The sequence below is a fragment of the Epinephelus moara genome, chromosome 9 (genome assembly GCF_006386435.1).
Source record: "Epinephelus moara isolate mb chromosome 9, YSFRI_EMoa_1.0, whole genome shotgun sequence".
NCBI lineage: Eukaryota > Metazoa > Chordata > Actinopteri > Perciformes > Serranidae > Epinephelus > Epinephelus moara.
This window is the reverse complement of record NC_065514.1, coordinates 33,845,083-33,865,160: the sequence shown is the minus strand read 5'-3', so window position 1 is coordinate 33,865,160 and position 20,078 is coordinate 33,845,083. Positions and strand designations below refer to the sequence as shown.

At 39.1% G+C, this 20,078-nt stretch overlaps 1 protein-coding gene across 1 annotated transcript in view; it reads right to left on the bottom strand.

Moving 5' to 3' along the window:
- Positions 1-14,828, bottom strand: part of zer1 (zyg-11 related, cell cycle regulator) — a 31,888-nt gene extending 17,060 nt beyond the window's left edge. Inside the window, exons 1-8 of the mRNA XM_050052401.1 lie at positions 14,702-14,828; positions 12,008-12,225; positions 11,739-11,889; positions 5,714-6,168; positions 2,681-2,854; positions 1,630-1,744; positions 1,266-1,412; positions 961-1,134 (exon numbers count right to left, since the gene is read on the bottom strand). Of these exons, the coding sequence (XP_049908358.1) occupies positions 961-1,134; positions 1,266-1,412; positions 1,630-1,744; positions 2,681-2,854; positions 5,714-6,168; positions 11,739-11,889; positions 12,008-12,174 (1,383 nt within the window). The 5' untranslated portion in view covers positions 12,175-12,225; positions 14,702-14,828. The remainder of the gene's footprint in view (positions 1-960; positions 1,135-1,265; positions 1,413-1,629; positions 1,745-2,680; positions 2,855-5,713; positions 6,169-11,738; positions 11,890-12,007; positions 12,226-14,701) is intronic.
- Positions 14,829-20,078: the final 5,250 nt, after the last annotated feature.

Sequence of the window (20,078 nt, the reverse complement as noted above, 5' to 3'; positions counted from 1 at the left end):
CAAAATCGCTTTCTTCCATCTAAAAACATAGCTCGGCTCCACCCCTCACTCACCTTCTTAACTGCAGAAACTCTGATTCACGTATTCATCACATCCAGACTCGACTACTGCAATAGCATTCTGTATGGTTCATCTTCTAAAGTCCTCAATAAACTGCAGTACATCCAGAACTCTGCTGCCCGTCTCTTCACCCAGTCCCGCTCCCAGGACCATATCAGGCCCGTCCTTCAGAACCTCCACTGGCTCCCAATTCCTCAACGCATTCAGTTCAAAGTCCTTCTCCTCAACTTCAAAACCCTCCATAACCAGGCCCCATCTTACCTCACTGACCTGTTGCACCGTCATACCCCCTCCCACAGTCTCCGCTCCTCTGATGCAAATCTCTTCTCTCCACCATACAGGACCAAGCACAAAACCTGGGGGGACAAAGCCTTCTCCACTGCTGTCCCCTCCCTCTGGAACTCTCTCCCCCAACACATCCATAACTGTACAGACTTAAACTCCTTCAAATCTTTGCTTAAAACCCACCTGTTCAGGCTTGCATTCAATCCCCATTCTTGCTCTTAACTGTGTTGTTTTTATTTTGTTTTTTTGTAGAGTGTCTTTGAGTGTTTTGAAAACCGCTATACAAATAAAATGTATTATTAATGTTATTATCATTATTATTATTAACATAATGTAGATCAAAAAGGCCTATGAGTCTTTATTTGGCTGAGTTTATACTTTGTCACTTTTTGAACAACATTTAATAATTGTGGATGTAATTAAGATAGTTTGATACTGCTCAACAGAAATAGTTTAAAAACAAAAATTCTACAGATTGATCTAATTTTTCTATACATTCAACACAAAATAACTGAATGCATAAGTATTCTGTCTGTATTGGCTTTGGTATTCGTATGAATTTCAAGCAGAGCCTGGCTTATCAGAGATGGGGGTTAGGCCACAGAGTAGACTTACAGTGACCTCCTGGTACTGCTCCATTCCATTTAGCACCACCTGAATGACCTCTCTGCGCAACCGCACACTCTGGTCACTGCGGTACTCTGTGTTGGTCAGGTAGAAGAGAGCGGCACTGCCCGTCACCTGGACGCTCTTTTCATATTTATGGCACTTCAATGCTGCAATCACAAGCTGAAAGGACAGATGTTTAAAGGAGAGGTATGTGAGAGTGGCACAGGAATAAAATGTGGAATTGTGGCATCAAGATTTAATTGGAAGTCACTAGTGTCACCTCCTATAAGAACAACTTAAACTGATCATACTTGCAAAGCTCGCAGCAATTGGCTGCAGTGTTGTATCCTTGCGATGTCAAACAGCTGATTGATGGCTCTGTGGGCCAGCTCAGGGCGGAACTCTGTGTAAGCCTCAATGGCATTCAGGACCTGGTCTTCGTTCTTAGATCCCGTCACCTGAAAAAGGCCGGCACCACACAGATGTAACTCACAGAACAAAACCTGTTAATAACCTGTTCATATTCACACGTGACTGTTTTTTGAAAAACAATTTTTTCATTTCAATCACAGAATGCTTTAACTAGTTTGTCAGAATGGACTGTCGCTTTAGTTGTAACCAACTATTATCAGCCATAAATAGATATGTGTGTCCGACCCTTTCAATATCCGGTACCTTATAAGCAGGGATGTGTGTCACATTACAGAGGGTGGTGTCATACAAGCCCAGGAACTGCAGGGGCCTCTTCAACTCCTGGAAAGGATAGATGCTGCTCTTGCATGGCTCAATGCTAAAAGAGAGAAAAACCTGGTTTGTTCAGAAGTTCACTGCTCATCTGGGGTTAAATAACATACAGTACTAGAATTACTGCCTTGCAGTTGTATGTAGTGAAGTTGCAGTCACAGTTTACATCGATGTCTGTGAAAACATGGATGCTTCACACCCCAACAGCACAGAAGGTCTATATAATCAGCACAGTTTCAAGGTGGACAAGATTAGTGTTACCAATTCAGCATCTGACCAAATGTCTCCCCCTCTGTTCTTGAGATATGATGCTAAATAATGACCTTTGGTTAAATAATGGTTTTTGCAGAACATTATGATGTCACAGTGATGTTGACCTTTGACTTTTTGGATATATATTGTCATCACTTCATACTTTCATCCCATTAGACATTTTTGTTAAACTTTGTCTTAATTAGTATATGAATTCTTGAGTTTTGGCCAAAAACATGAATTATGAGGTCACAGTGACTTTGATCTTTTATCTTTTGACCACCAAAATTTAATCAGTTCATTGCTTGAGTCTATGTCAAGTTTGTGCCAAATTTGAGGAAATTCTCTCAATGCGTTCTTGAGATATCGTGTTTATGAGCATAAGACAGACGAGGTTACAGTGACCCTGATCACCGTCTTATCAGTTCATCGTTGAGTCCAAGCGTTTTTGCCATAGTTGAAGAAATTCCCTTAAGGTGTTCACAGTGACCGACCTTTGACCACCAAAATCTAATCAGTTCATCACTGAGACCATGTGGACAGTTATGCAAAATTTGAATATATTCCCCCCAGGTGTTCTTGAAATACTGCATTCACAAGAATGGGACGAATGGACAAACAACCTGAAAACATAATTCTTTTGACCACGACTATTGCCAGCGCGGAGGCATAAAAACTCTGAATCAGACATTTTTTACATCCTAGGTACACTCTGGAGTTGGTTACCCACCTTGGCCGTCCCATGGCTTCTTCAAAGTGTGGAACTGTGCAGTTGTCTTGCATAATGTGGCCTGAGATGTCCAGCGACACCAGGTTGACCAGACGCTGTACGATGGCCGTCAGGATTTTCCTAGTCATCTTAGATTTAGAGGTCCGTCTGCTCTCCCGCGAGATGTCAAGATGCCTGAGGAATGCAGAGTTTCGTCAATGACACTGACACATTCTTTTCAAATAATTAGTGGAACTTTTGTATTGGGGCAGGAAAATGAATACCTTTACAAATGTTATGAAAACTGATATTGTCTTTGCAATGGGAGCAAATATATTAGGACAGACTAGAAAACACCCAATCTTTTAATCCACTATCATTAAAAGATGTAAATCAATAAAAACAAAAGTGAAATTTTACATTTCTAATAAAATCATCCCATGCCTGCAAAATATCCCCATTAGTCCATCATTTAAGGATGATGTAATTAGGTTACATTAGATATTGCATGTTCATTAAACCTGCAATAACTTTTTTTTTTTTTTTTAGACAAAACTGACACGAGACACATTTTAAGTTCACATGGTGAACTTGTTTGGAATTATATTTGTATCCTGTTTCACATTTTTATGTCATACATTATTGGAAAAATATCAATTATGGCTAGTGGTTGGACAAAATATTGATACTACAATATATCTTATTATTTACTCTTGTGATTCGTTACTGATACACTGGTGCCAAATATCAATATGTTTTTTTTAAACAGATGCTCTAAATGGTTTCCCATGCCAATTTGAGTTTGACAAAACCAAGTCAAAAGTCTGGGCTTTTGCAACACAGATGGACAAACAAAATCAATAAAGACTACGTGATATGTAATAACTGTCTCATAAACGTAAAGTACACGGGCAGCACAACGCCATCCAATTTGCATCATTCTGATCTCATCTTGGAGAACAAGTGAATGCCACCACAACTCTAAGTCAGCCTACAATGTGTTACAGAGGCACAAAGGGAACACTATATGCACTTTTTAGCACTTTGTTGTTTTTTTTTCAGTTGTCAAATTCTATGAGACTGACACCACAATGCAGTGGAAATAAAATTCTTATTATTAAATTCTTATCATTATTCCTGATTTATGCTAGTTTCGGGGGTTCAGTGCCTTGCTCAAGGGCACCTCGGCAGTGCCCAGGAGGTGAACTGGCACCTCTCCAGCTACCAGTCTACGCTCCATATTTGGTCCGGACGGGGACTTGAACAGGCGAGTTCCCAACCCAAGTCCCTACAGACTGAGCTACTGGCGCTGTCTCCTGTCTTCTATGTTGCGACGCCACATAACTGGGAAAATTTGTCTTGTAGCCCCTCAGAAGCAAGATCCAGCACCAAGCACCAGCCATGAGCCCACAAGTCCAGAGTGGGCACTACTTATTTGAACAGAATATAGATTCTGATATTGTTGAAAAGGATGTTGTGTTGTTAAGAATAATGTTGGAGATGTGCACTCATGTTGAAATAAATCTATATTGTGAAGCAACCCTTACTTGCACTGAATTGGAAATATTTTAGAAAAATACACTAAATTACAAGGCTTTAGAGAACAGTGCGCTATTGTAGACTTAACATGTAAGGTTAAAATAGGTCGTGATCTAAAGTGGGCTGGTCTGAGGCATGAAACTCCAGGGCTGAAAATGAGTCCCACTCCGGCTCTGCCTCCAAATGTGTGTGTCGAGGCAACACACCTGAGACAAAGAGCAGCTGCCACAAGCAGGTTCATTCTGTTTGTTGTTGATTATTTCCTTAAAAACTACGACTTTATTCTCGTAATATTATGACTTTTTTCTCATTAAATTACGACTTTATTCTCGTAATATTATGACTTTTTCTCAGGCCCTAATACTTATATACTCAAATCCAAACATTCAAATTTTGGTCAAAGTATGTATGTTTTGGTGTCAAAATGCTATTTTCCCAAGCCCCTCTTGGCATATTTCCCCACGTGACTTAGGTTTCTGTATGATGATGTTGCTACATAAAAACTACTACTACTGCTGAAGTTGAAGAAAAAAACATTGCAGCTTTTCTTCTATGTCTACGTTTACATGACATTAGAAAAAGCTGAACTAAATCATATTTCTCAAAGTCGGACTAACACACCCAGATAATGTAAATGGGAATCAAATTACTCCTACATGGACCCAAACAGGCGCTCTGCACATGCTTTACAGTTTCCCCCCCAGGCTTTGACCCACAAGTCAAATACCATTAAATGGGTAACAGAAGAAGAAGCTGGTAACAACATGCACAAAAAGTAAAGCGTACAGCACGTACAAAATGTGCAGAGCTCTTAAGTTGTCCACCACAGTACCAGTTTGCTGCCAGCTAACCATAGCTAACTTGTTTGTCGATTGTTTGGTCTGTGAAGTAATAGGTCAAAGGGGAAAAAGGTCCAATAATAACAAGATGATACGGGGCATATCTCCACGTATCGCATTAAAGTCGGACATACTTCAGTCAATAAATTAATTTCCCTCCCATGCTTGTATACTGGGGCAAGGACAGAAGGCCAATTAAATGGCCTTGTCGAGCTGTAACACCAAAAAGCACCTAAAAAGGATAGCAGATCCTCATTGAGGCGTCTCTAATGAGTCCATAAACATTTTTATCTCTACAACTTTAGTCCAGTGGATAATTGTATTTTAACTTGGTGGCTCTACTGAACGGGCTGATGTACTCATTTGTCCCTCAATCTGTCAACATATTAATCAAGAGTATGGCTTCTAAGTAGCCTGGGTTGAACACCGAATGTAATAGGTAATCAGTAATTTGTTGCACTGCATTCCCTTTTTAATGTCTGTTTGTAGCATTTGTTGGAATATTTGTAGCATTTGTTAAATGGTTTTGTTGTTTGGTTAAATGTTTTGTATTTTTGTATTTAGGGATATTAAACAGTTGATGTCCTGGGACACACGACAAATTTCAGAATTCTTTCTGACAATGACATAAAATCAAAGAGCACAGTGACTACTGGTACATAAAAGCCCACCTTACCTGAGATTAACGATCTCCACCACTGTATTGACCAACTCCTCTGACAGGTCCACGTTGTAGAGAACAAGAGATGCCAGTCTGTGTTTCCACTGCGTGAGAAAAGTTGTTCCCAGCAATTGTACGTTAGACAGATCTAGTGAGGTGAGTGACTTCAGGGGTTTGAGCAGGGTCTCAGCATCCAACCCGTCAGGCAGGCCACCTAAGTTGAGCAACCTGAGGCGGTTGAACCCCTGAAAGTTAAAATCTGTCTCTAATGCTTGCCTAGAAGCAGGGCTCTCCTCCTCCTCGTCCTCGGTGTCTTCATTGCAGGCGAGAGGAGCGCCACGCTTCCTGTGGAAGATGTGGCTGCAGCCGAAGAGACAAAGAGACACCAAGGTCTCACGGAAGCAGGTCAGTGTTTTCAAGCTCCGGGATGTCAGACTGTTGCAGTAAGTGAGGTGGAGCTCAATCAGGTCCTGGAAGAACACACAAAGTAAATTATTTGTGAATTTTTCAAAATTTCAATCACACTATGTATGCTACAATCATTAATGACTGGATTATCATCTCTAAATTGCTGTACACACTATAGGAGTAGGAGCCACAGGTTAATTTACAATAAATTACTATTATGATACATTACTAGGGCTGTAAACTTCTGGTTGGTTGGTCAATTGGATGGTCTATATGCTCTTGTCCAACTAAATTGGTCATTGGTCAGACAATCCTTGGTGTTATTTTAATAAGGCTGTGTGCCCACCAAAGCGTTTCTTTTTCCAGCTGGAAACAGCAGTTGTTGTTGTTCAGCACTTGTCCTCTCTGACTGCTGGTCTTTGTGGTATTTGTCCTGCCCCTTCTGCATTGTGATTGGACGGTTGGTGACCATTTTACCCAAAGTTAAACATTTCCCAACTTTCATTTTTAATCGGAAAAACGGATAAATAATCACAAAAGACACTCAGTGTTGGATTTTATCACCACGGATTTATTTTATCTGGCCTTCGAAGAGAATCTGCAGTTCAAGGCTGGATTCTAAAGCTTCTGAAAGAGATACGATCACACCTGTGCCTGTGTTAGAGTGGCACAACAATAATAATAATAAACTTAATTCATAAAGCACTTTTCATTTATAAAAAAAAAATCTCAAAGTGCTACAGCACACAGTAAAAAGGTAGATCAATTAAAACATTATAAAAACAAATTCAAAAAGTCCTAGGTCAAGTCAAAAGTTTCTTTAAAAAAGAAAAGCCTATACCTGTTTTCATACCAAAATCTTTTTTCAAGGCATTTAATCAAATGGTTTCTTCTTTTATATGGAATAATAAATCAGCTCGTATAAGAAAAGAATTTATGGAAAGACCGAAATGTGTAGGTGGGCTTTCGCTTCCAAATTTGCGCACGTATTATTGGGCTGCGAATTTTAATGCCATCTCTCTGTGGTTAAAAGACTGAAAGGATAAGATCCCTGCATGGCTCCAGATTGAAAAGGTTACAAGCAGTCCACACTCACTCCCTGCCTTACTCTGTGCATCCCTACTATCGCTAGTTAATAATATTAAGGATAATATAATTGTAACTCAATCACTACGCATCGTAAAGCAGTTCAAAAGATGTCTGGGTATTCAGAGTATTTCGGTTCACTCACCAATAATACGTAATCATCTTTTTCAACCATCTTTAGTGGACAGTGGCTTCAAAATTTGGTATGACAAGGGAATTCGTAGTATTGAAGATTTGTATGTTAATGATACTTTTGCTAGCTTTGAACAATTATCCAGAAAATTCGGTCTGACCAATAATCATTTTTTTCGATACTTGCAAATTAGAGATTTTACTCGTAAAAAGTTTGCTGATTTCCCTACCCTTCCCTCCTTCCTGTTTGGATTCTCTATTAAGGGTCAATATGCTGAATAAGAGGAGAACATCATTTATTTATTCCCATATCATGGATAGCTGTAACCTCTCCATTTCCCATATTCGAGAACAGTGGGAAAGTGATTTGGGGGTCCCGCTGTCCGATGAGGAATGGGATATGGCTCTTACTAGAGTCCACTCTTCTTCCATATGCTCCAGACATGCTTTAATACAGTTTAAAGTGTTGCATCGGTTACACTTCTCGAAAGCTAAACTAGCAAGAATATTTCCGAATATAGACCCATCGTGCGATAGATGTAAACAGACCCCGGCTACCTCCTATCATATGTTCTGGTCTTGTCCGAAACTTGTCCCTTTCTGGTCATCCTTTTTTGAAGTCATCTCTAATGCATATGGTTATAACATTTCACCTTCTCCCNGTGTATGAATGGTGCTATATAAATAAAATTGCCTTGCCTTGCCTTGCCTTACAGCAGAAATCAACATGTTTACAGCCTGGCACAAGAAATGATTTTGGTCTATATAGCTAATTTCAACATTCATGACAACTGTACAGGAGTGAATCTTTATTTAACTCACCCATTTATGTGTTATTAAGGCTTAAAGTTACACATAATTAAGGGCAGGCGTCTTTGAGTGACAGGCTGCCGATAGTGTCCTCGGCTTCTCATTCAGATCCACCCCTCCTCCACTCCTCCACAGCTCCAGCCACAAATATGGTCACTTCCAGCCTATTCTCCTTCAGAGTTCAGGGATGTGTGTTAAACAGTCCAGAATTGAAGCATCTCAGAGATCAAACTGTGGTGACCATCTCTGCTGTGAAGGAGAGATTCAGCTCGCGTACACAATGTCACTAACAAAACCAATTAAAAAAAAAAAAAAAAAAAAAAAAAGATTTACAAAATACAACCTTTTATATTGCTTTAGGGTTGTAGACCGGCAAATATTGAAAGAGTCTTTGGTCATTGCCTTCTCCTCCTTGTTAGCCAGACGCTTGATTTTATTTAAATGGAAGGCTGTTGCTCCTCCATCACANTCACCTTCTCCCTTGGTTGCTGTTTTCGGTTGGTTTTCTGAACCGACGGGATCTCTTCCCCCCGCTCATTTACAGAGGGTCATTGCCTTCTCCTCCTTGTTAGCTAGACGCTTGATTTTATTTAAATGGAAGGCTGTTGCTCCTCCATCACACCACCACTGGATTAGGGACGTTATGCAGAATGTAAAGCTGGAAAAGATCAGATGTACCCTCATGCAGAATGTAAAGCTGGAAAAGATCAGATGTACCCTCAATAGTTCCATCCACAGATTCCACAAAACCTGGGACCCTCTAATAACTTATGTGAACAATTTACCTGGTCTGGAACTGGAACTCTGAGCTTTTATACCTGCTCTTGGACTGTCCTGTAATAAGGAATACTAGGTGCACTTGTTGTTTTGGTTTTTTTTTGTCTGTCAGTTGTCTTTGATAAGTTTGTCAGGTTGATTTTCGGTTTGGTCTGTCTTTGTTTTTGTCTCTTTTTGGGATTGTTTTTGCTATGGCTATTTGTACAACAGAGAATATGATTGTTTTATAGGATATTTGGAAAATTACAAATAAAGTGTTTAAAAAAAAAAGGAAAGAAAAAAAGAAAAGCCTTTAAGCCTCTCTTAAAGGCATCCACTATCTGTCGGGCTCTAAGGTGGCCGGGTAGGGAGTTCCAGAGACGAGGGGCAGCGAGAATGGCTTAAGTTAGCTTCTGGACTAAAAACAATAAGTCTTTCTCTTGCATGCAGCGTTACAGAGATGTTTAATGAAAGTTATGTTATGTTGTATGTGACACCGTCAAGCCCAGAGTTTACTTTTATAGTGTCCCGTATGTTAGATTTTCAACGCTAGGTGGTGAGACAGACTCTTTTTCTATTTTCAGCGGTTTGTAGCCCTCAGCCAGGAACAACAGGTGAGGTCAGGACTTTATAGAAAAGTAACCACCAGGTAGTAGCAGCACGCATCTAAGAGGAGGCTACAAAAATGGTGGATGTAGCGCTGACAAATGCAAGAAATGCAAAGCAAACGGCCCAGGAGACAAATTTTTTGTTGTTGTTGTTTTCTGTTGCCGCCTGTTAGCTTAGTTAGCTTACTTAGTTTGCTTAAGTACCGGCTTTCCCATTACAACAAATACAGTGCTCCAGGGCTGATGTTTTTCTGTAAGCCGATGAGGAAGTTAGCATCGCTTTGGTTCCCTCGTCAAAAAGCCTATGGGCTTTTTCCATTGGCTTTTAGATCATTGCCCAAAATAAGCCTACAAACTTGAAAGCCTAAATGCAATTGCCAGAATTAAAAAGCTAACATTAGGCTATGAACAAATTAAGCTTCGGTCCCATGACATAACATCACCACCATAACAAGACTAAAGTTGTTTTTAGCGCAGCTTGGCGTGAAGACATTCTGTGGTCTCATTTAGCCACTTCTTAAGACACATAGAAGCTTCAAAGGTCTTGAGTGGGGTTTTTACTGATGTATTTTATGTCACAGAACAAAACATGAAAGTCTCTTAAGCTTGTGTTAACCATAGACCTTAATTCAGGCATCTAATCGAAAACCCATTTTAAAAAAAAAACTTGACTTTGAGACGAGGGAACCGGGAAGGCATAAATGCTAACTTACTTCCAGGTTTTAGGACTTATTTCTGGGGTACTCTATGTAGCATTCCTACATCAGTGCTCTAGCTAACAGTATACATACGGTCAGTGCAGGGGGGAGGGGCCAAGATTGAATGCTGCATTTACAAAAAGTAATACCTCTTTCACAACAGTGACCAGAGTCATTCTAACTGCTAAATAAAACCTGTTCAAGGAACTCAATGGTCTGTTTTGTGAACATGGATAATCATTTAAAAACACAAAAAACAGATCTGGCTGAACATTTTACACATGAACACACTAGTCTGACAGGTATGTTCTGCACCTGCATGAGAGGACATACCTCACCATACCAGCAAATGGCGGCAGTCTGTAATCGTCATTCAAAAAATGAATCAGAAGGCCCTCTTGAGGTTAGTGAGCCAGTTAGCTCATTAACAACCCAATCCAATGTTGAAAGAACAGAGCATATTTACTGTGCGCCAGTGAACAATAACACAACCATTTGGAAATGTTTCTGCTAAAAATGACCAATGGCCAATGAGTGCGGCACACACTCACCAACGCCCAAACATTGACCGAGAATCGACCGTCGGCTTGGTGTGTCAGTACCTTTACAAAAGCCATCTTGTTTTGTTTTTCCATTTTTTCAACAATCAGCAACTCTAGTTTGGTCAAAATAAAACCCTTAATTCACCAGTTATTTGTGAAAATATGCTGACTCTATACACGCAAAAATTACTTTTTACTTAAATGAAGTCTGGTGGGTTGGGTGATGGATATTTCTGTTTTTTTCTGGTTACACAAAAGGGGTCTTAAACAAGAAGGTCTATCTCTTTAGGGATCCTTTCCATGATGTTTTCAACCACTTAGAATAACAGTCTGAGCCTGTCAGTGGCAAAAACACTTAAAGTGGACGTACACTGGTGGTGGTGTAAATGCCCCACTTGGTTACATTGCAGCCTGTTTCACAGCTACTGGCTGCAGTGCTCTTATTCAGTAATGGACCAGTTTCAAAAAGTGATGTTTCCATAAGTCATAGACATAAAAACCTGGGGAAATAGGGTACAGGTTGAAAAATACCTCAGTGACCCTTTAATTACTGCCACAAAGACGAACCTAAACTGTCCATTATAACCATTAATTGCTTTCTAAAATGGTGCATACCAACAGTAAGTCAGGTAGATCAACACTGAGTGAGGAAGTTAGTGGTTTTCCAAAATCTAACATTTACATTTAAAACTGATAGTTAAGTTAATAACTTAAGTTAATAACTTTAAGGTTCTCCTTAGTTTTCATTTTTAATAAAAAGGTTTAGATAATAAAGTTGCTTGTGCTATGCTGTTTCATACACACTGTCAACTGGTAACTGTCTCTAGAATTACAGTGGGAAATGAGTAGAATGTTATCATACACTGATGGGAGAGAAAACTACAAAAAGATTGAGACTGTAAAAAAACAACAATAGTCCTTTTAATTTTAGTTTCCTAGTTGACATTTTCCACAGACTTACTCTGAAAAACTCGTCTCTGTCTAATTTCTGACATCCCACCTGTTTTTTTATGGCCTCCAGATCTCTGTCACCTATGAAGTCCTCTCTAAGCTGTACTCTGGTCAGTCTGGTGCTGCGAGGGTCTGAGAATAGTTGGAAGAAGCTCTCCTCTGGTTCAAAGTTACTGTCTGTGTGGACCAACTCCATGTATCTGTTAAACAAAAAAATAACACAACACTGAATCTAAAGCCCCTTTCAGGCATGGTATTGCTAATACTCTGACAGACATGGGGCATCTTGCCAGAATGAAAATTAAGAAATTTACTTACGTGTTGACCAGCTTGTCGCAGATTTCGCTGGGGAGGAAGATGTCCGAGCGCAGACAGAGCTTGTTCCTGAATCCCTGGTAGCACATGGTCTTCCTAAGGTTCCTCAGGCAGAAGATCGTTGCCAGAGTCATGAGGCTGTCTGGGTTGTCTCCTGCTTTGGCTGCCATGTTAGCCTCTTTTTCTCTGGCTCAGATCAAAGACAGGGCAGTACAGGGGACCTTAGGAGGCAATGAACAAAGTAAAGGATTTGGAGAAATTTCTTTTCGCAGGAGGCTGCTTCTAGCAGGACACAGCAAAAGAGTTACACTTGACATTCTGACTTGGATAATTCATATTTCCAATGTGATGGACGCAAATGTGAACCTCCCATTCTTGAGAACTGGGCCAAAAAAAAAAAAAAAAAAATCCTAAAATTAATACTTATCAACGCACTAATTTCCATTCTTTTAAAATGTATTAAAATATATGATTTCTAAAATATTTTTGATATGCTTTTGTTTTGTTTACTTAAACATTAAACTTGGCCTCTGCCAGAAAACAGTCTTGTCCCAAATGAGAATTTCCAACTTCCAACACATCAAAAAGGTGTTAGAAGCCTTCAAAATGTAAAACTAACTTTACAAATTGATAACATTGATGTAAAAATGTACTGCTAAATCACCATTGTTTTAAAATATGTTTTTTGTAAAACTGTTGACCCTTTAAAGATGTGTCGTACATTTTTGTCAACTCCTTCAGATACAAAACTACAAAAACATAATTTAATCAGGCATAAAATATTAATACTAATAATAATAACTTGTAGACTTTGTAACTTTGTAGAGCACTTTTCAAGCTTCGAAGCTGAAGAAAATACAAAACAAGAGTGATATTAATAAAACATAACCATATACATACACCTACATAAACATATAATCACATATATCGCTGTAAGCCTGCAAATATATATATGTGGCTGCAAATACATACACACCCACACGCACAGTCTATCAACTGTCAGGAAGGGCCAATCTGTAAATGTAAGTTCTGCAACTAGATTTAAAGACGTGAACAGAGTCAGCTGATCTGATACTCAGTGGGAGGCTGCTCCAAAGCCAAGGGGCAAGAACTGAAAAGGCTCAATCACCCTTTGTTTTTAACCTGGACTCTGGAACAGTTAGAAGACCCAGACCAGCAGACCTGAGGGGCCTGTTTGGACGGTACAGTGTGAGAAGCTCAGTTATGTACTCTGGTGCCAGATCATTAGAGCATTGTACGTGATTTAAAAAAAGGAGTTAGCTATATCACAAGGACTCCTGTCTCACTTCCTGGTTTCCAAAAAGGTGGGAATGCTGCTCAAGTACTGGTAAGCTTTCTATTTCTTGATGAGTTCATAGGGTGTGTTTCAACCATAACAGGTTGATGCCGTAGTCCTTTTAAATCCAAACTAAATAAGAATTATGGTTTAAAAATTAGTATTTTGATTAAGAGAACTCTTAGCAACTTTGAAACATAAAATGGCTCCTCACTACAACAGCTGTGAAATTAATAAATACATGGCTTTTTGTCAACTCTGTCAGAGCTTACCTCTGACATTCATTTTGTATGCTATTCCAGAAAGGTTAGCCCTTTACAAAGTTTAGGTGTCAAGACTTTTATATTTTAAAATATATTTTAAAGAGTACAAAACCCAGAAAGTAAAGTTGTGTCCTAAGTCACTGTGATTTTAAGTGCAAAAATAAGCTACTATGACCTTCATTTTTCCACTGTTTTTGGCATTTATTGTAGCTGAACATTACTGTTTTGGATTCCTATACATTTTCTTAAATAAAATGTTCAGTGTGGTGCCCTTTTACCTTGGACCATGCGACAAACAAAATACAAACTGACTGCAGACACAATTAGCAATCAAAGTAAATGACATTCAATCCAAAATAATGGCAAACCATCAAAGACACTGCCAAGGCATTACAATTATCTCATGTTCTATACACTTTTATAGTATTTTCTGTGTGTACTAAATGAACTGGTTGACATATTACTGTCAAAATACCTTAGCTCCCCAACAACCTGAGCCCGCATTTTTATTTTTAGACCACCTCTTTGCAAGCGTTGTGGACCTTTTCATGCTTAGCAAAGTTAATCGTCATGCCCATGGCTGGCTATTGTTAGCAACTAATGTTGGCTACTTTGTAACAACTTGTTTTTACCTTACGGTTAGTAACAAAATTATCTAATATTATCTACAATAAGCTGAATGACTCCTGCTGATAAGCTGAAGCTAGTAACCTAGCTTGCCCTGTCTTTTTGTCGGTGCTAGTTAGTAATAGCAATGAATCCTGGCAGACACAGTAGACTGATACTAAGTTAGCTAGCTTTCCAGCTAGCTACACTGTACAATTCTTTACTTTAACAACACTAACGCTAGGTAGCTGCTAACACACAGAAAACAACTATAAGCCTTTTCACTCACAACATCCCAAAACACCAAAGAGCAACACTTGTTATTCTAAGTTAAGCCTAAACTTGCCGATACGGTGTCACCAGTGCATTTAACCTCTCAATTAGCTTGTGTCTAACGATGACTTTCTCTGCTATGATGCAAGCTAACAACGCTAGTGGGGCTAGCGCTAGCTTACAGCTCTATGTGGAAATGCAGGCTACAAACAGTGGTCAGCTGTGTGTGAGCAGATGGCTCATCAGGCACTGGTTTACCTTAGCTTTCGCCAAGGCTGTATGTCTTGATGACGGCGAGAAATTGAGTTATTATCATCAGTCTTCACTCATCTGATAGTCGTTTTTACCCGATGTCAACAAACGGATAGCTCCTCCTCCTTCTACTTCTTCTCCTCCTCCCCGTTTTCCCCCATCTCCTCTTCCTGTTCCTCCTCCTCCTCCTCTTCCTCTTCTTATCCCATCACTCGTCCATCCAATTATTATTCTGGTCTTTGTGTCACCAGTAAATATCTTTTATTCCTGTTTTATTAACCTGATACATGTGTAGGCTATATAATTATTGGTAGATGTAATTACTAGTGGTAATCGCTGTATTAATAAGCACTGTATGAGCTTCATGGTGAAGTTATGGTCATTTTACAGCATATGTTTGCATAAAGATAAGAAATCACAGCAAAAACATAACCTTTTTTTAGTGGAGTGATGAGGTGGAATTGAGGACCCACACCATGAGGAAAGAAACGGACAATAGTATAATTAAGCAAATTAGTAAGTGTTATTGGGCTGTCATTGAGCTACTCTGAATTCCTCATTACTTTTGGCATTCCTGTTACCCTAAAGGAGTTTGAATTCTCCTATAAGAAGCAGAGTGATCAGCTTGTTAACCCACACTTGACCAGTAGGCAACTGCAGCAGGTAAAATCTGTCTGACTACTAGGCTACCTAAAGAAATAATTACAGTAATATATGTTCATTATTTTAAAAAGATGTTATTAGTACCCCTGCTGCTGTACCCTATTAGTCTAGATTTGTTGATAACCTGAATTGGAAAAATGTTTGAAATCTTCATACAAATACATCTTTACTAATAAAATAAAGAAAGTTTCCTTTAAAATCATACATATAGTGGCATGCAAAAGTTTGGCCAAATGTTTGTTTACTGTGAATAGTTGAGTAATTAGTAGATGAAGTTAAAGATGACACATTTCTTCAATATTTTAAGCAAGATTACTTTTTAATTTCAACCTTTTACAATATCAAAATAACAAAAAACGTAAGGGGCTGAAAGCAAAAGTTAAGCCACCCTGCATGGTCATTATGTAGAAGTGGCCCCCTTTAACAAGTATCACAGCTTTTAAATACTTTTTGTTACCAGCTTAGAGTCTTTCAATTCTTGTTTGGGGAATTTTCACCCATTCTTCCTGCAAAAGGCTTTTAGCTCTGGAGATTCTTTGGCCATCTTGCATGCACTGCTCTTTTGAAGTCAATCCACAGATTTTTAATGATGTTTAGGTCGGGGTACTATGAGGGCCATGGCAAAATCTTCAGCTTGTACCTCTTGAGGTAGTCCATTGTGGATTTGGAGGTGTGTTTTGAATCATTGTCCTGTTGCAGAACCCAGCCTCTTCATCTTTAGCATTTTTACAGATGGTGTGATATTTGCCTCCAGAATGTGCTGGAATTTAATGAATTCATTCTTCCCTCTACCTGTGAAATGTTTCCCGTGCCACTGGCTGCAACACAAGCCCAAAGCATGATCAATCCACCCCGTGTTTAACAGTTGGACAGGTGTTCTTTTCATGTGATTCTGCACCCTTTTTTCTTCAAACATACCTTTACTCATTGCATTCAACAAGTTATATTTTAACTTCAGCAGTCCACAGGACTTATTTCAAAAAAGCATCAGGCTTGTTTAGATTTTCCTTTGCAAACTTCTGACGTTGATTTTTTTTTCCGTAAGGGCAAAGGAAAGGTTTTCTTCTGATGACTCTTTCATGAAGGTCATAGTATTGCTACACAGCAGAACAGTGCACCACCACTCCAGAGTCTGCTGGATCTTCCTGCAGGTCTTTGCAGTCAAACAAAGGTTTTGATCTGCCTTTCTAGCACTCCTACAAGCAGCTCTCTGAGAAAGTTTTCTTGATCATCCAGACCTCAACTTGACCTCCACAGTTACTGTTAACTGCCATTTATTAATTACATTACAAACTGAGGAAACAGCCATTTATTAATTACATTACAAACTGAGGAAACAGCTACCTGAAAAAACGTTGCTATCTTCCTACGGTCTTCTCCTACTTTGTGGGCATCAGTTATTTTAGTTTTCAGAGTGCTAGGCAGCTGTTTATAGGAGTCCATGGCTGCTGATTAATGGAGTCAGAAAATGTATAAAGCTTTGAAATTTGTATTACATGGCCTTTCCTAACAATGGCTGTGATTAAGCTATAGCCCTAACAAGCTAATTAAGGTCTGAGACCCTGGTAAAAGTAGTCTGAGAGCTCAAATGTCCTGGGATGCCTAAAATTTTGCATGGTGCTCCTTGTTTCACTCTAAATTGCACAAGACAAAAATAATACACTTATTTTCTTAAAATGTTGAAAAGCGTGTGTCATCTTAAACATCATGCCTTTTGGAGATCAGTTTATCTTCTATGCACTTAACTATTCACAGTAAAATAAATTTTGACCAAGGATGCCTAAACTTTTGCATGCTACTGTAATATTATCCAGCAAGCCATTATCTTCTTAGAGTTAAAAAGGAAATTTGTGTTAACTGTTCATTTTGTGAAATGTATCCAGAAACAATGCTGCATCTGTTTCGGCAATGTCCCTACACTAAGCAGTTTTGGAGAGATGCATCTCTGTATATTGTTCATAACATCAACTCTGATATTTGTCTTCACTGGGATAATGTACGGTTTGGTATCTACAATAACAGTGATACAAAACTTAAAGAATTACATATAATCGATTTGATGATCATTGAAGCAAAGTATCATATTCATAAATCAAACTTTAGCCATTCAAAACCTAAACTGTACATTAAGATCATTTTTGACTAAAAAAAAAAAAAATAACAAAATTGTGAAAACCGTTTAGGCCTATTTGTGTTCCTTGTTTAATGTTTTCATTTTAAGATTCCATCCTGGTTCTGATGCTGTTTTGTCTGTGTCAACTGACTTTACCTCCTTTATTCTGAAATCAACAATCAGCCTCTTGGTTCTACTGACATTGAGCAGAAGGACGCTCTCTGTGCACCACTCCACAAGATTGTTGATTTCTCTCCTTTATGGGGAAATAAAGAAAGAAAATCCCACTTAACGGCAGTATTGAGTAAATGGATGTTGTGGTTTTGCTTTGTTTTTTTCAAAATCCATCTACACAAAAAGTTAGTTCCTTTGAAAAAAAAAAATCTGTTTGCGTAACCTTAATTAAAATATATTTATTCATTCATTGATTCATTTTCAGTAACCAATTATCCTGTTAGGGGTTACAGGGGGGCTGGATCCTGTCCCAGCTGACAAAGGGGCGGGGTATACCCTGGACAGATCACCAGACTATCACAGAACTGACACATACTGTAGAGTACTGTCATGTTCACACCTACGGCCAATGTAGAGACACCAATTAATCTAGCCTGCATGTCTTTGGACTGTGGGAGGAAGTCGGAGTACCCGTAGAACACCCACGCTAACATGTGGAGAACATGCAAACACTGTACAGATGGAATCCCCCACCCCTGGTTCGAACCCTCTTGCTGTAAGGCAACAATGCTAACCACTGCAACACTGTGCCAAAAACATTCAGAAGAAACTTAAGTGGGTTAGTTGTTCTCCACCTTCCTTGTTGTTTATCCTTTTATGCAAATATATTGTGTGCCAAACTGTTCCTACATGATTTATTTTCTGTTACACTTCTTTCGATCTCTGCTTATCTCTGAAATTATGAAAATTACTGTCTCAGGCTCCAGGTGGAAAACTGCCCCAGGACCCCAGGAGAGTGTATAAATTGGGTTAATTCTGAATTTGTTAGAAACATGTTCTCCACTAAATTAGGCTATATATCAACTGAGGCAGGTCCTGATCTTGCAGCCCTGTTTTGGGCCATGTCAAGATGGGCCTAGCAGCACATTTGCCTCATAGCACCTCCCTAATCCAACCATTTCATTGTCCTCTGCAGAGCTTTCCTTTCACACTGTTTACACAGGAATAAACACAAAAAGTTGTTTCAAACATTTATTTATTTATCTAGTTAGATGCCTTTAACCTTCAAACAAACACTTATTTGGTGTCTTTGGTGGAGAGGCATAGAACCAACTACTGTTCATGGCTGTGCATGCACACATGGTATTAGATTTCTTACTCACTGCACTGCAATGAGAGAATCATCAGACAGTCATATCATACATAGGGTATGTGTATTCATCACTATGTGCTTCAGGCAGCATGGTATGCACTGCAGCTGTCGAGGGGGGGAAGAGAGTGACTGACACTTGGCCCACTGCATAATATCTCAACAACTACTGTCCAGATTTCCTTGAGATCTGGTAGCAATATTCATGATCCACAAAGATGAATGTTACACATTCTCTGTAACCTGCTGGCCTTTGATCTGGCACCGCCATCCTGCTTTGCTGATTTCCACTTGTACACAAAATAAATTGAGAGATTGCAATGAAACTGACTGTTCTAAAAGTGATAAACTCTCTCTTGATCCTCAACCTCACCTCTAGCCCCTCCACCACAGGACAAATTAGAAATTTCAACAGTAAATTATCAGTACATTGTTTATCATAGAGTCCCTGTGCCAACACCCTGCACAGAGATTAGGAGGGATGAAGGGTTAATAGTTGCCTGGGACGTAGATGAATCTGAGGCGAGCTCATGTTTTATTAGCTCTGACAGTAATTCGCATTTGCGATTTGGTTTGGCAAAGTCAGGCTAGGTTAATAGGGGCCCAGCAGCTCATTTTTGCCACAGGCCCCATAGCAGGTTAATCCAGTCGTGTCTGTGGAGTGTGGGTGGAACTCAAGAGAACAAACCAAGGCTCGATATGGAGCATCTGTTAAATCACAGGACCTATTCAATTTGATTCTAATTCAATTCAGTTTTATTTATAAAACCCAAAACTCTGCCAAAAAACCTTTAACAGGGAAAAAAAATGGTAGAAACCTCAGGAAGAGCAACTGAGGAGGGATCCCTCTTCCAGAACGGACAGATGAGCAATAGATGTCATACAGAACAGATCAACATAATAAATTTGCAGTAATCCATATGACACAATGATACATAAAGAGAGAGAGAGAGAGAGAGAGAGATGCAGCACAGAACTTTGTGTAGTAGTATGTAGTACTGTAAGTATATATTAATATATGACAGTATATGTATGTGACAACATTCTTCCAAGCTGTTTGATATCACATACAGTGGTGTGAAAAAGTGTTTACCCCCTTCCTGATTTCTTACTTTTTTGCATGTTTTCCGCACTTAAATGTTTCAGATCATCAAACAAATTTAAACATTAGTCAAAGATAACACAAGTAAACACAAAATGCAGTTTTTAAATGAAGGGTTTTATTAATGAGGAAGAAAAAAATCCAAAGCTACATGGCCCTGTGTGAAAAAGTGTTTGCCCCC